Below are 14,807 nucleotides of genomic sequence, written 5' to 3'. Positions count from 1 at the left end.
TTCACAGAAAAATCTTGTAAAGGGGTTGTTATGGTACAGAAAGTTTTTATCTTCAGTATGGCATATATTTCACTTTCATAATACTGTTAGAAAAGTTTGTATCCTTTGTAAGTTTATGAAAATTTTTTAGCCATGATTTAGTGATGTAACCTAGCATGATATGAAGGCATATGTTGCTGGCATATTTACTAAATACAGAGGAAGATAATGCATAGTTAACACTATATTATAGTACAGAATAAATTATTATTTATTCTGTACTGTAATATTTCCAGTGTTTTAACTTACGAGTAGCACTGTGCTTTTTATTTCCATATAAAATGTTAAAAAGGTAGATTCATTGTGTGCAACTTATTTTATTACATGACTTTCCGTATGCTAATGTGAGAATTTTCATCTACTGAACTGTGCATTTGTATCATCTTGTTCTAAATAGGAACACATCTCTTACTATATAGGCCTATGTTTTGTTAATGAGATGCCTTGTAACTGACATCTGTTCTTAGTTACAGTAGTTACACACACACACACACACACGCACAAAGAGGAACATATTCTGAAGGACTAAACTGTAACTGAATAATTTAGCTTGCTAACTACATGACTTAATCCTTCATCATCACTCAGCAGCCTTGTGACTTATCTGGTGTGGACTCAGCGGCCTTGTGACTTGTTATCTGGTGTGGAAAGGTCTTCCATTTCTTTCAAAATCATCTTTGCAGCGTTGAGTGTAAGTGACTCCATGCTTCAGCAGCCATTCACTATACATATTTTTTAGGATTATACAGTACGTACCTCACTGTACAGTGATGATACAGCCAACAGTATGTCCACTGCATTGCTAAGGTGTATTGTAGGTGGGGCTGTACACCATCCATTCACTTTATGTATTGTCACACTCAGATGAGTCTGTACTGTACTGTATGACCAGATAGATGAATGGTGGTCGGTTAAGGTGCTTCAACTGAATTTGGCTAGTAACAGTTTTATGTGGGGAGAAATTTTCATTATTATCCCAAACTTTTTTTTTTTTTTTTTTTTTTCCCCACCCAAACTTGAAGTGAAGTATGGTCTAAAAGCATGAATAAAGAAAAACATGTCAGAAGAGGAACTCTGTGAGCAGCAGGATGCCCTTTGCATTGGGCCACACAGATTCACTCACCACTCAAGCCAGCCTCGAGAATCTTGACTCCACCTCACAGTCATAAACATCCACACATACTTTCTTCACATTACCTATTTGACAGAGTCACTCGAATGACTGGGGGTACTGTGTAAGTAGGAATAATTAAAGCAATAACACATGGTAGGTATCCATAAAGGAATACGGGAAATAGACTGAAAAGGTATACGGTATAAGCTTTATTGTTAAGAATTCCCAGTGGTTTCTTTCTCAATATGCATCAAACAAGCCACTACTGTACAAAGAAAATGGAATAACAATCTGATCTGCTCTTCATAGGTGCTGGAGAAGGGCACCTTTACATGGTGGCAAAGATATAATCATGTAGCTCCATAAATGGTTATACAAATGCCCCTTATCTCCTACCATATTTCCTGTAAGGATGATGGACTGCACAAAAGGACAATGGAATAATAATGATCTGCTCTGCTCATCATAGGAGCAGGAGAAGGGCACATTTACATGGAGATATAGATATAACCAGGTGCTTTCACAAACAGTTACACAAATGCCCCTTACCTCCTACCCTATTTCCTGAAATGATCATAGTGGACAACAGGAAAAGGCAACTCCACCCTGCAGTTCACTGGGTTCACATCCAGACAAGCCTGGGACCACAGCATTAACAACATCTCTTTATCATCTACATGCATCTGGTGGTAAAAAACCTTACATACTGGCATTATGATAAGAAGCTAGTACAGTATAAACAGAATTACAGTACTGGAGACCTGTTTTATTTTTCCTGATACAAACCTACCATTCTCAATTTATCTTTGCCATATCAGTTTGTTGCTGTTTCTTCTTCTGTTCCTGCTGTGCCATCTTCTGCTTTGCATCATAGACTGCCCTCCTGTACGTAAGTGTGGCAGCTTTTCTTTCTTGCTGCTTCTCCTTGCGTAACAGCATGTTATAGATTCTCTTGCGTTTCCTAGGTATCATCATGACGTTGAGACGATGTTCTTCACGTGCCCGCTGCTCAGCCACCTGGCGTCGCTCACGTGTTGTTTTCCCCTTTGTCACTTCCATTATTGTAGGCTCCTTCTCTTTCTTCTTTCTTTCCTTTACTGGTTTTGTTTCACTATCCTTGCCACTATTTTCACCATCATTAGCTGATGTGGTATCCATTTCCTTTGAATTACCATTAACAGTGACACCATCCTCCTTTCTATCATCATCTTTACTCCTTTTAATGCTTCCTTCATCAATTTCCATATCGTCTCTATTCTCTGCTTCTGCTTCTGCCATTGCTCCTGAAAATTGAAATACAAAATTAATATTAACTTTTTAAATCACTGTAATCATGTGGGGTAGGATCTAATAAAAAACGTGCATATGTCACTGGGATTATGTCACAGATGATACAAGAAGTCCAAGCTACAAACCTCCCCTCTGCTAATTAATACAACTGCCATATCCATAATGCCAATACAAAAAGTGAGTTTTTCAGTCCCTCCTCAGTCCCTCTTAGTTCTCTCTTATAACTTCTATGGATTTCATGGATGACAGACTTTCTCTAACCCCAGAGATAATATGGTAATTAACTCTTCAATAGCTGCCGGCATTGAGTGACACCCTCCAGTGCCAGTGCTCGTGGCATCGAATTAGTGTGATCTATAGAAAACTGTGAACAATTACAGGAAAGGAATAAAGGTCACTTGTATATTTGCTGGGGCCTACTTTACCATCCCAAGCACTCAGATGTTCAGTTCATCTCAGATGTTATCACCCACATTGTTATACTGTATGTTAATGGCGCATGCACAGTAACTAATCTTATCAATTTTTCAACGAATCACTGGATAGGTTTAGGAAGCTAAAAACCACACAGCCCGGTGTGCCAGGTGATTCTCTTCACATCTGTAGGAAAAAGAAATCAACTGTTGAAATCTGAAAAAATGGTACTGGGGCCAGCTTGGGGTGCAAGCAAATGTATTACCTCACGAGCACTGATAGATTAAAAATGCCATATAGAAACTAAGTTACAAAAACAAACTGAAACTGGCGATGACTGGTGAGGAAAGGATTATTTTCAGGCTTATGTACGCAGTACCAGTCGAGCAGGGCAGTACTCCCGAGGTGGATGGAAAGCTGATGACAGGGAGTGCTGGAGCTCCCGTTTCATCAGCCCTCAGGACTAGTTCCTGACCATCCCCCTTTGCTGAACTTTTTCAGTGTCTCAGTTACACAGAGAGTAGGCCAGCATGCTCTCCAGTACAAATTTCTCTAACTATCTTCACCAAACTACATGCACAGTACACACTACACTTCCTATTCAAAATTTACCTAAAATGGCGTCGTTATATCAAGCCTCGGAGTCCCCAGGGGGGGGGACCATAAATGCCCCCACCATCTGCCCCTCTCCCGATGACGACTCAAGGTGCCTGGAACCACTGTCTGACTCTCTTCTTCTTCATTTCTGCAACATTCGCGGCCTTTCCTCTAACTTTCGCTCTGTTGAGCACCACCTCTCCTCCTCTAAACCTCACCTTCTTTTTCTAACGGAGACTCAGCTGTCTGAGGCAACTGACAGCAAACCCTTTTCTGTATCCTCCTACTTTCTCTATACTCATTTCAAAGCCAAAGGTGGCTGTTGTGTATATATACGCAACGACTTATCTTGCTCTCGTGTTCCTGAACTTGATTCTTCTGAATTCTCCACACTCTGGCTTCGGCTTTCCTGTCATTCTCTGACTAAATATATCTGTGCTGTTTACTTATCCCCTAATTCTACTGACTATCAAAAATTCTTCGACTATCTTACTTCTACAATGGAACACATTCTATCCATTTCTCCTTTCTCTGAAATCTCCATTCTTGGAGATTTCAATGTTCACCACCACCTTTGGCTCTCCTCTCCTTTCACGGATCCACCTGGTGAACAAGCCTACATCTTTTCTATCCTTAATGACCTAGAGCAGCTTGTACAGCACCCTACCCGTATCCCTGACCGCCTTGGAGAGAGCTCCAACATACTTGACCTCTTCCTCACAACTAATCCTTCTGCTTACCCTGTTAATCTTTTCTCTCCGTTGGGCTCCTCCGATCACAACCTTATTACCTTAACCTGTCCTATCACTCCGGTACGGCCTGTGGACCCTCCAGGGAAACGTCGTCTGTGGCATTTTGGAGCCGCAGACTGGGAGGCCCTCAGGCAGTACTTCTTTGATTTTCCCTGGAATGATTATTGCTTCCATGGCCGTGAGCCATCTGAGTGTGCCTTGCGCATTACGGAGGTTATTCTCTCGGGCATGGAAGCATACATTCCTTTCTCATATCCTTTGACTAACGCAAGAAAGCCTTGGTTTAATCACGCTTGTTCTAATGCTGTCCGCAACAAGGAGAGGGCCTACAAAAGGTACCGGAGCCAACCCACCCCTGAATCACATCATCTTTATGTTTCTGCCCGGAATCGTGCTAAGTCTGTTCTTCGCTCTACTAAAAATAATTTCATTCATACTAAATGCTCTCAACTCTCCAACTCGAATTCTTCCCGCTCCTTCTGGCATCTTGCCAAAAATCTTTCTAACAACTTTACCTCATCATCCTTCCCTCCTCTTTTCTACTCTGATGGTTCTGTAGCTATTTCTTCTACTGATAAAGCAGATCTCTTCGCACAGACTTTCTCCTCCAATTCTACCTTAGACGATTCCGGTGCTGTTCCTCCATCACTTCCCCCCTCTGACTTCCTCATGGCTGACATTAAAATTTCTTCAGTTGATGTATTTTCTGCCATCACTGGCCTCAGTACTAACAAGGCATATGGACCTGATGGGGTCCCTCCTGTTGTTCTCAAGAACTGTGCTTCTGTGCTTACACCCTGCCTAGGCAAACTCTTTCGTCTTTGTCTGTCAACTTGTACCTTTCCTTCTTGCTGGAAGTTTGCTCTCATTCAGCCAGTCCCAAAGAAGGGTGACCACTCCCAACCCTCCAACTATCGTCCAATTGCTTTAACGTCCTGTATTTCAAAAGTTTTCGAGTCAATTCTTAATAGAAAAATTTTAAGGCATCTTTCCTATCACAACCTTCTTTCCGATCGTCAGTATGGGTTCCGTCAGGGACGCTCCACTGGCGATCTTCTCGCCTACCTTTCAGACTCCTGGTCATCCTCCTTTCGGGACTTTGGCGAAAGCTTTGCCATTGCACTTGACATCTCAAAGGCTTTCGATCGAGTCTGGCATAAATCTTTAATTTCCAAACTGCCCTCCTACGGTTTCTATCCTTCTATCTGTGCCTTCATCGCTAGCTTCCTTTCTGGTCGTTCTATAGCCGCTGTTGTAGACGGCCATCGTTCTTCTCCTAGATCTATCAACAGTGGTGTTCCTCAGGGCTCTGTCCTATCACCAACTCTCTTCCTTTTATTCATCAATGATCTTCTAAGCTGTACATCTAACCATATCCACTCATACGCTGATGACTCCACCCTTCACCTTTCCATTCGGTTCCCACAACGCCCATCTCAACAGTTACTTCAACAAACAAGGGATGAGGCTATGGCACACCTAATGTCTGACTTGGCTCGTATCTCTGACTGGGGTAAAAATAATATGGTTGTCTTTAATGCATCTAAGACTCAGTTCTTACACCTATCAACCCGACAAAATCTTCCACAGGTGTACCCACTAATGTTTAATAATATTCAGCTTAATCCTGCATCATCCTTGAACATGCTTGGGGTTTCATTTACTCGGGACTTATCTTGGAAAGATCATATTACATCTCTAGTAAAATCTGCTTCCAAGAGATTGGGTGTGCTAAGCCGACTCCGCTCTTTCTTTACCCCTGCGCAATTGTTGACTCTATACAGGGGTTTTATCCGCCCCTGTGTGGAGTACAACTCTCATGTGTGGGGTGGCTCCCCACATACAGCTCTTCTCAATAGGGTGGAGTCAAAGGCTTTTCGTCTCATTAACTCTCCTCCTCTTACTGACTCCCTTCAACCTCTGTCTCTTCGCCGCACTGTTGCATCTTTATCTCTTTTCTATCGCTACTTTAATGGTCACTGCTCCTCTGAACTGTCTGCTTGCATTCCTCCACCTCTACGACGGGCGCGTAGCACCCGTCTGGCAGCAAACTCTCATCCTTTTTCTGTCCAACTCTCTAATGCAAGAGTTAACCGTTACTCCCAATCTTTCATTTATGCAACAGGTCAGCTCTGGAACTGTCTCCCTCTGTCTGTATTTCCTGCTGCCTATGATCTCCAGTCTTTCAAACGCAGTGTGTCCAGGCATCTCAAAATGATCGGATCTTGAATTTGGCTCTATATTGTATTTTGTTTTTCTCTTGGAGGGAACTGTTACTGCGGGCTCATGGCCTTTGGTTCCTTCTTCCTCGCATTAAAAAAAAAAAAAAAAAAAAAAAAAGATCATGCTGTACTTCTGATACACGATGGTGGAAGGATTATTTCCAATCTGAGATAAGCAGATGACTGTGCTGCTTACTGATAATGAGAGGCATCTTTGTACACTGGCACAGAATTTGATGACAGTAAACTGCAATGAGGACTCAGCACATGACATATTAAAGTTTGACTTTGATTATAAAGGGAAGGGAAATGCACTTGCACTGGTACATGATAACCACAAGGGTCTGCTGCTGTGTGACATGATAATCAGAGTTTATAAGAAGGATCTGAGGAGTAGGATAAGAGAGGGAGTGAAAATAATGAGAAGAAATCTGGATTCATTCAAAGCAAGGATACAACCAGTCACATCTTTATGATGAGAAAACTACACGTAAAACCTATATAACTGGATCTTGCAGATTCTGATAAATCAACTAGGCTACCTGGATGCCCTGAAAAAGCAACTAGGCTAACAGGATGCCCAGACAAGATATTCAGTCGGCAAAACAAAATCTGAAATCGGAATAATCATTGAGTTATGTTTGTTCAAGAATTTGTGAGAGTGCTAGGATCAAGTACAGTCAGTTGGGATAGATGTACATCCGGATACAGTTTTGAATCCAACTCTGTTTATCAAGGCACATGAAGTACTGTTATGTTGTTACTGCAATTCTAAAGGGAGGAAAAGTATTGCCACTACATCTTGTCATCTTCAGGAGCTGTTGGTCATAGTGAAGAGTTTCATTACAATTCTTGTTGTGGTCTAAAAGAACTAGACTATTTGGAAAGATGGAGTAAATTCAATTCATGCATGGAGGATGAACAGCAAAGGCTATACTGTATTTAGCTAAGGGAATCTCGAGCCTGGGGGGTCTTAACTGGGATGAGACAGGGGGCTATCTGGCTTGGAGAATAGTTATATGGTGGAAAAGACTGATCCATGGAAGCATGGAACACAAAGTTGCAAAATGTACCCAATGTATGTTGTTTTACATCCACAGTGTACAGGACAAGAGGTGTCTCTTAAGCTGGATAAAAGCATCTGGCAATAACCCAGATAAAAGAAGTTTCATGCTCAAAGGGTTAATGCAGTTCTTTAATCCTCCGAGCACATAAGGTAACTCTTAATAAAAAATCAATTTCATTAATTCATTCACCATCTAATCCAGTGTTGCCCCATGAGAAGCGTGGGAGCCCAGGGCTAGGCAAGTTGGTCCTGACATTTAAGATGAGGCTGTCCAACCATATAAATGAATCAGTATCTAAATAAAAAAAGTTTGATAGAAGCCAAATTAAACTGAAGGAAAAAAAGATGTTCGAAAGGGTAAAAATGCAACCAGTCACACAAAATCTCAGCAGCGCATAAAAGAATATAACGAGACAAAGGGCACCTTTGATGGTCACATTTACCTCAACCATCCCCATAAACCCAGCATATCCCAAAAGGTGTCCTTAGCCTCTGAATACAACCCTCAGACACACCTCAGATGCACACCACATGCACTTGAGATACATCGTTGAGACACTCCCGTGGGTGCAGCACATAAATTGATGGCAGTGAAAGTATCACGTTCATAACTTCATAATGCTCTACAGTTGCAACTTAACAGATTTCACCCTTCAAAAGGGACAGATTTAAGTCAGTGACTGACAGTTAGGGACATACAGTGGATCTGGGTGCTGCAGTAATGAAATACAGAATAAAATTCCTTACTTTTAAGGGCTCTCTGCTTCCTTCTCTTCCTAGCCAATGATTTCTTCCTACTAAAACGATTAGGCATCTCTATGGGCTTGCTATCTTCTTCAGAGTCACTTTCCTCCTCTGGATTCTGCAACTGCTCCTCAGGTAATTCTCCTCTCTGTCGAGCCAAGAGCTGCTTCTTTTCAGGTGGAACGTACAGCTCTGTCTCAATGTCAAACGGTGAAAGGTGTGGAGGTAACTTTGCACCAGGGAAGTAGTCTTGGATTGGCAGCAACAAACGAGCATTAACACAATCATATACCCACTGTGGCTGCACATAGTACCTGCATGATAGGAAGTTTCACATCAATATCCAATGACTCACAAAAACTATTCCAGATAACCTAAAACAATGATTAGGAACTGTGAAGGAGGAATTATTATGTACAAAATAACTAGGTCTATTGTCCTCTCACTTAGAAATTCATACATAACCTAACATAAAAGGGATGCCTGAAGTTGACCATGGTACAATTCATGCTTTCTAAAGACTGGCAGCTTTTAAAGTAAGTTATATTTATCATACACTGTTACATTCACCAAAAATTCTTCCAACTCAATCATCATTCATCATCATTATTATCTGGACCTCTTTTCCCACCCTAGGGCAGGGTGAGGAGTAGTAGTGTCCAGACAATCCAAGTTTGCCCACTCCAATGGACCACGCTTCAATTCACTCATCATTCAAGCCCTTGGAATCCTGGCTCTCTATATCTGATAGGCCAAAAACATTCACCACATTCTGCAGCTTCACATAAACGTATCAGACAGAGTCAATTTGGATGCTGTCATGTTAAAAAGGGGTGCCAAATCCCTGATCATGCACTTCTCACAACATTCATCCAGCCACCTGGATCTCATATCTGTCCTTTAGCCTAACTGGCTTCCATATCTCTCTTCCTCACACACTCATCCACCATATCCCTCCACCTTGTCCTTGGCCTACCTCACCTCCTCCCTCCTTCAAATTCACTCAGATATACCTTTTTCACTACCCTATTGTTATCCATTCTCTCCACATGGCCATACCATCTCAGTAAGCTCTCTTTGATTCTGGTGTCTACAGACCTCCTCCACATCTTTCACGAATCACAACATTTCGTATCCTATCCACTCTCTGTACAGTACTCTACATGTATTCCTCAGCAGTCCCATCTCCACTGCTTTCACTCTTGACTTTTCATTTTCATGCCACACCATAGTCTCACATCCACATGTTAACCCGTGGATTGTGTGCCACAGCTCAGGCTGGGTAGGGTCGCGCTGCGAGCCACAGCTCAGGCTGTGCTGGCTGTGCATCACCGTAAACAACTCAACCCCTACGCAAACTTACTCATGGCACCACACAAAGGCGGAGAGAGAGAGAGAGAGAGAGAGAGAGAGAGAGAGAGAGAGAGAGAGAGAGAGAGAGAGAGAGAGAGAGAGAGAGAGAGAGAGATTTTCTTCTTTTCAACAGATGATGCCCTGGATGTTTATCTTCACCTTTATATATATATATATATATATATATATATAAAAAAAAAAAAAAATCTTTTTCATGTATTCACTACTCTGGTACATAAACTTAGGCATGGCCCTATGCAAAGACAGAGAGAGAGAGAGAGAGAGAGAGAGAGAGAGAGAGAGAGAATTTTTTTTTTTTTATTCAGATGATGCCTTGGATGTTTATCAAGTTCATTATAAAAAAAAAAAAAAAAAAAAAAAAAAAAAAAAAATGTTCTGCACACCATAGGGTTAAAGCTGGCACTAACACTCCATCACGTAAGCCTTGCTCAACTGCAAAACTCAAGCCTCTGTTTCTTATCATGGCCTTCATGGCACCAGCTACTTTCCTTCCCTGTGTTGCTCTACTTTCCATTTCTTTTCCACAATTTCCTCTCTTTTCTATCGCTGTACCAAGGTTTTCGAACTCTCACCAATTCCAGTTTCTCTCAATTCACTGTAACATCACACTGGGAGTCACCTTCACTCTCAATAACCATCACTTTATGGTACTCTTTTCTACATTTACTCTCAAGGAACGATGCTCACAGACATCAGCAAAACTCTACCAAGTTCTTATTCAATATTTGCAAGAAGTACTACATCATCATTCAACAAATTTGAGATATTCCATCCATCACCATTCATTACCAATGCCATCCCTCTCTCCATTACTTTTTTCTTTTACTTCTCTCATCACCCCATCCATATATATATATACAGTATATATATATATATATATATATATATATATATATATTTGTATATATATACAGTGAACAACTATGGGGACATCACACAACCTTGTCGCACACCCACACTGATAGTGAACCATTCACTTAGATGCCTATTTACCCTTACACATGCCTCACTGCAATCATAAAAACTCTTGACAACACCTAGCAGCTTACCATCTACAGCATACATGTGCAAAACCTTCCACAATCCTTCTCTATCTACTTTGTCATATGCATTTTCCAGATCCATGAATGCCATAAACACCTTACGTTTCTTCTCACAAACCTTCTCTACTGTCTTACTGCAAATATTTGATCCACACATCCTCTGCCACTCCTAAAGCCACCTATTCATAACTCACTAAGACTTCTGATATCTCTCTTACCTTCTCTATAATAATTCTTCCGCATACCTTCCCTACCACATTTAATTACCTTATGCCATGATAATTCTTGCACTCACTTTGCTCACCTTTACTTTTGTATAGGGGTACAATCACAGCCTTTTTCCACTCTGCAGGCACAAGTTTCACTCATCCATGCCTTCTCACATATCTCCAACAAGCACTTCATTCCACTCTCTCCATTACACTTAATCATCTCTGCATACACCTCATCAACCCCAGCTGCTTTCCCATTTTTCAGCCACTTCACAGCCCTCTTCACCTGTGCGAGTGTCACTTCTCCTGGCACTGCATCATTCTCTGCACACCCCAAAAACCAATCATGTTAACAGCAGCTCAGCTCTCTCTATTCTCATTCATCAGGCTTTCAAAATATTCTTTCCATCAGGTCCTTACTTTATCCCCATGAGTTAATAATCTATCACATCCTTCACACCATCACATTTCTTTCCGCTGTCACTTCCACATTTCTGCACCTCTTCAAGAATAACTTCCTATTTTCAGAGTACTTTGCATTCAATTTTCTTCCTAGATTATCATTTACCTCCTTTTTCCCCTTCATTAGTCTCTTTATGTGCATCTTGCTCTCAATATACTCAGTTCTTATTTCAATTGAACCCCTGTCCTGTAATCCCTCTAGCCACTTCTTTCTTTTTTCCTCCACTGCTCTTTTAACGTCTTCATCCTACCATGCACTGGCTACCTTTCTTCTTTGTTGTTACTCTTGCCACACCACACACCGCTATAGCCTTCCTAACTAAGCAATCCCTATATGCATTCCACAAGCTGTCCAGATTCATTTCATTCCAATTCACTGATTCTAACTCCTCCTCTACTTTGGTACTCAATTAATCTGCCATTTCTTTGATCCTCAGCTTCTCGACTTTCAGTCTTTCTCCCTGACTGCTCCTCTCTCTCCTGGTCCACCTCACTCCTCTCAGCTTGATCTTGTATACCAAAATCATATTCGTTACTCTTCACTTAGCCTCCTCTCTCCTACTCGATGACTAAGAATGATCACCTGACCTTGACATGTATGTCTGCTTGTAGTCTGGTCTGTCAACAACTTGGTGAGTGATGGTCTCATCAGACTCTTGGTATCTGCCTCCACAAGCAGTTACCTTATCCCATGACACCTGAAAAAAAAAAAAAAAAAACTAAATAATACCAGTAATAAATAAGTAAATAAAATAAATCATCATCATCACCCAGACCTCTTTTCCCACACATATAAAAATGACTGAGGCAATCATCATATATGATGCCTTCATCCCTCCTGGGAACCACCTGACAGTGGATAAGTTACAATGGAGGAGATGAAGTGGGTATGAACAAACCATGCTTACTCAACATTCAAACATTTTAGCCACTGTTTCAAAATATTAAGATACACAAGTATAAAGTACATTTTTGATAGTGTGTTCAGTGGCCTCTTGTCATATGTGACTAACATTCTGAACACTATGCTTGAAAACTGCAAGTTGTGAGATATGAATACACAAGCTAAACTCTCTGAATAAATTCAACTGATTCCACCACCTGTGATAAACTTCTCATATGGATTTTTTCCACTCCCTCTAACCAAACAACTTCTGTACACCTAACAGGTAATATTACTGTAGCTACAGGTTACATAATGTAATACACATTACAATAATAGTACTGAGCAGCAGTGAGTGCTGGGCACAAGACAGTGAGGAGGCTGGGTTGCTGAATGAGACTTAGTGTGCAGCAAGAGCTTCATGTGACAATGTAATGCGATACAGTACAGTATTAGCAAAGAGATCAATCCCGCTCTGTCTAGTCGAGCAGTCCAATCAAGCAACTGCCCCCGCAGGGCTGGCCCGTGCAGTGAACAAATGTTTCTGTGGGGGTGCACAGCAACTTGCCATAGCGAGGCATGAGGAAGTGTGTGAAGGTTTGGTTCCTGGATGGATGACACAAGCGAGTCTCTCCACCCAGTTAACAAGGGCACCATAGTACGCTCCACATCACCCACTTATTTAGTTATCTGGTTACCACCCAATACTGTATATATACGGTTTCCAGGGCCTCTTTTGTGTTACGTAGGTGCAAGTTTCATTTGCAGTTACATAACACAAAGGAAAAAGTCTTTGCATTAAATAATTGATTTAAAGTGGAAATACATGAATATACTAATCTTTCACAGTCACCTTGCATTAGCTGGCAAGCAATCACCTGATTCTGTTTACAATCAAACAATGCACTTGGCATGATATAAGTTCATGCTCCATGTGTGTGCATATCTTACCCACAGAATCCTTTGTTTGGTACTTATTCATGATGTGTTTATGATTGGCCTATGCCTAATGGTCAAGGCTCAATGACAGCCCCAGGTACATACCTCTGCAGCTATGCTCATTTCCATCTATGTAGCTCATTCTCACTTCTGATTACGGTAATCCATTGATTACCCGACGTAACAGAGCCAAAGGCATGACCGGAAAGTGGATCCATCTGGATAATGGATTTCTCCTCCAGCCTCCCTTTTGTACATAACGTAACTTTGGAAGCCACTGTAAAAGGCCACTACAGTACATCGTACAACACTTGTTCCTGTTGTTTAGCACTGCTCTATCTGGTCAAGCAGACCTATAAACCACAGCCAAGCAACTACCATGTCGTGTTGGGCCGAGCGGTCCAGGTCATATGGTACTCCTTTAAGATGCGGGAAATCAACTATCCTACATCACTCTTACCCAGGATCTCCCACTTCTTCTCCAGAGTCAGCACTACCCTCTTCTTTTTCCCTGGTAAAAAGGGCATCATCACACGCCCTACAAAGAAGCATGCAAGAAATAGCAAGGCCTGAAAAGGCCTGAAGAAGGTAGGGAACAACCACAAAAGCCACCACATGCGCCACCATAACAACTGTACGAGAGGAGCTGTTCACAACATGGTCGCTGAACTGAGGGGGTCTCTAGCAGACGCTGGGTGAACTACCAAGCCAGACAGCGCGGTGCCACCAGGCTACTCCTGCCCTGGTGGGTGAAAATGTTCGCACGGCCATAATTTCCACCCAGACGCAAGCATTTTGTCCGGATAAAATGGAAAAATGTATGTATAATGGTTTAATACAGCTAGATCACAGTATCTGAGTAACAGATCATTTGGATAATCAAGGGATTACTATAATAACAATACCTCAAACAAGCCTTAGGTGGTTGTCGCTAACAGATGCCTAAGGATCGAGGAATGTTTGACCGTCGAACCCACCATTGGGAATAATATTACAGTACTCATTTTCAAGCAAATCACACATTTGCGAACATCAGCCATTCATGCAGGGTACAAAATTGTACTCCTTGTGAATGTCCATGCCTGACTGACTGTGTGTGTGTGTGCACTGGAGGTAGGATGGGACTGGAGTGTATTGGTGTAGTGATAAGGAGAGGTAGATTAAGATGGTTTTGGCATATGGAGATGATGGGAGATGATAACTGGGTGCAGAAAGTAAGAAGTGTTAATGCTGGGGGTAGTGTAGTGAGAGGCTGACTGAAAAAGACCTAGGATGAGGTCATTGAGTGTAACCTCAGGGTTAAGGGACTATATAGGGAAGCTGCCAGCAATCAAGCAGCATGGACAGCTGCCACTAGGTGACCATGGCCAACGCATGCAAGCATGTTGGGGCCTTCAAAAATGAAAATGAAAATGAAACATATACAGTATAAGGTAGAGGCGTTAGTATCCAATCACAAACAGCTACTTTTTTCTGACTGATCTCCGATCAACACACTGACAGTCAACTGGAATCCCCTGTTTGTACTCAGTGTATACATCAGTCTTTACCATATATGATCATACTCTTTCAGCCCTTATACTACGACAAGCTCGATCATGGCATACACGGCAGACTCCGTCAGGCCACAATTGTGATAGCCTTCAAATCTCCCGC

At 41.7% G+C, this 14,807-nt stretch overlaps 1 protein-coding gene across 1 annotated transcript in view; it reads right to left on the bottom strand.

Moving 5' to 3' along the window:
- Positions 1-1,355: 1,355 nt before the first annotated feature.
- LOC145409195 (pescadillo homolog) overlaps positions 1,356-14,807 on the bottom strand; it is a 30,237-nt gene continuing 16,785 nt past the window's right edge. Inside the window, exons 8-10 of the mRNA XM_080279687.1 lie at positions 11,918-12,027; positions 8,242-8,552; positions 1,356-2,436 (exon numbers count right to left, since the gene is read on the bottom strand). Of these exons, the coding sequence (XP_080135813.1) occupies positions 1,949-2,436; positions 8,242-8,552; positions 11,918-12,027 (909 nt within the window). The 3' untranslated portion in view covers positions 1,356-1,948. The remainder of the gene's footprint in view (positions 2,437-8,241; positions 8,553-11,917; positions 12,028-14,807) is intronic.

The sequence above is a fragment of the Coenobita brevimanus genome, chromosome 80, assembly GCF_032717465.1.
Source record: "Coenobita brevimanus isolate Jiangsu-jjx chromosome 80, ASM3271746v2, whole genome shotgun sequence".
Lineage (NCBI taxonomy): Eukaryota > Metazoa > Arthropoda > Malacostraca > Decapoda > Coenobitidae > Coenobita > Coenobita brevimanus.
Note: the sequence above shows the minus strand (reverse complement) of the source record. Positions and strands in the feature narration are given on the sequence as shown.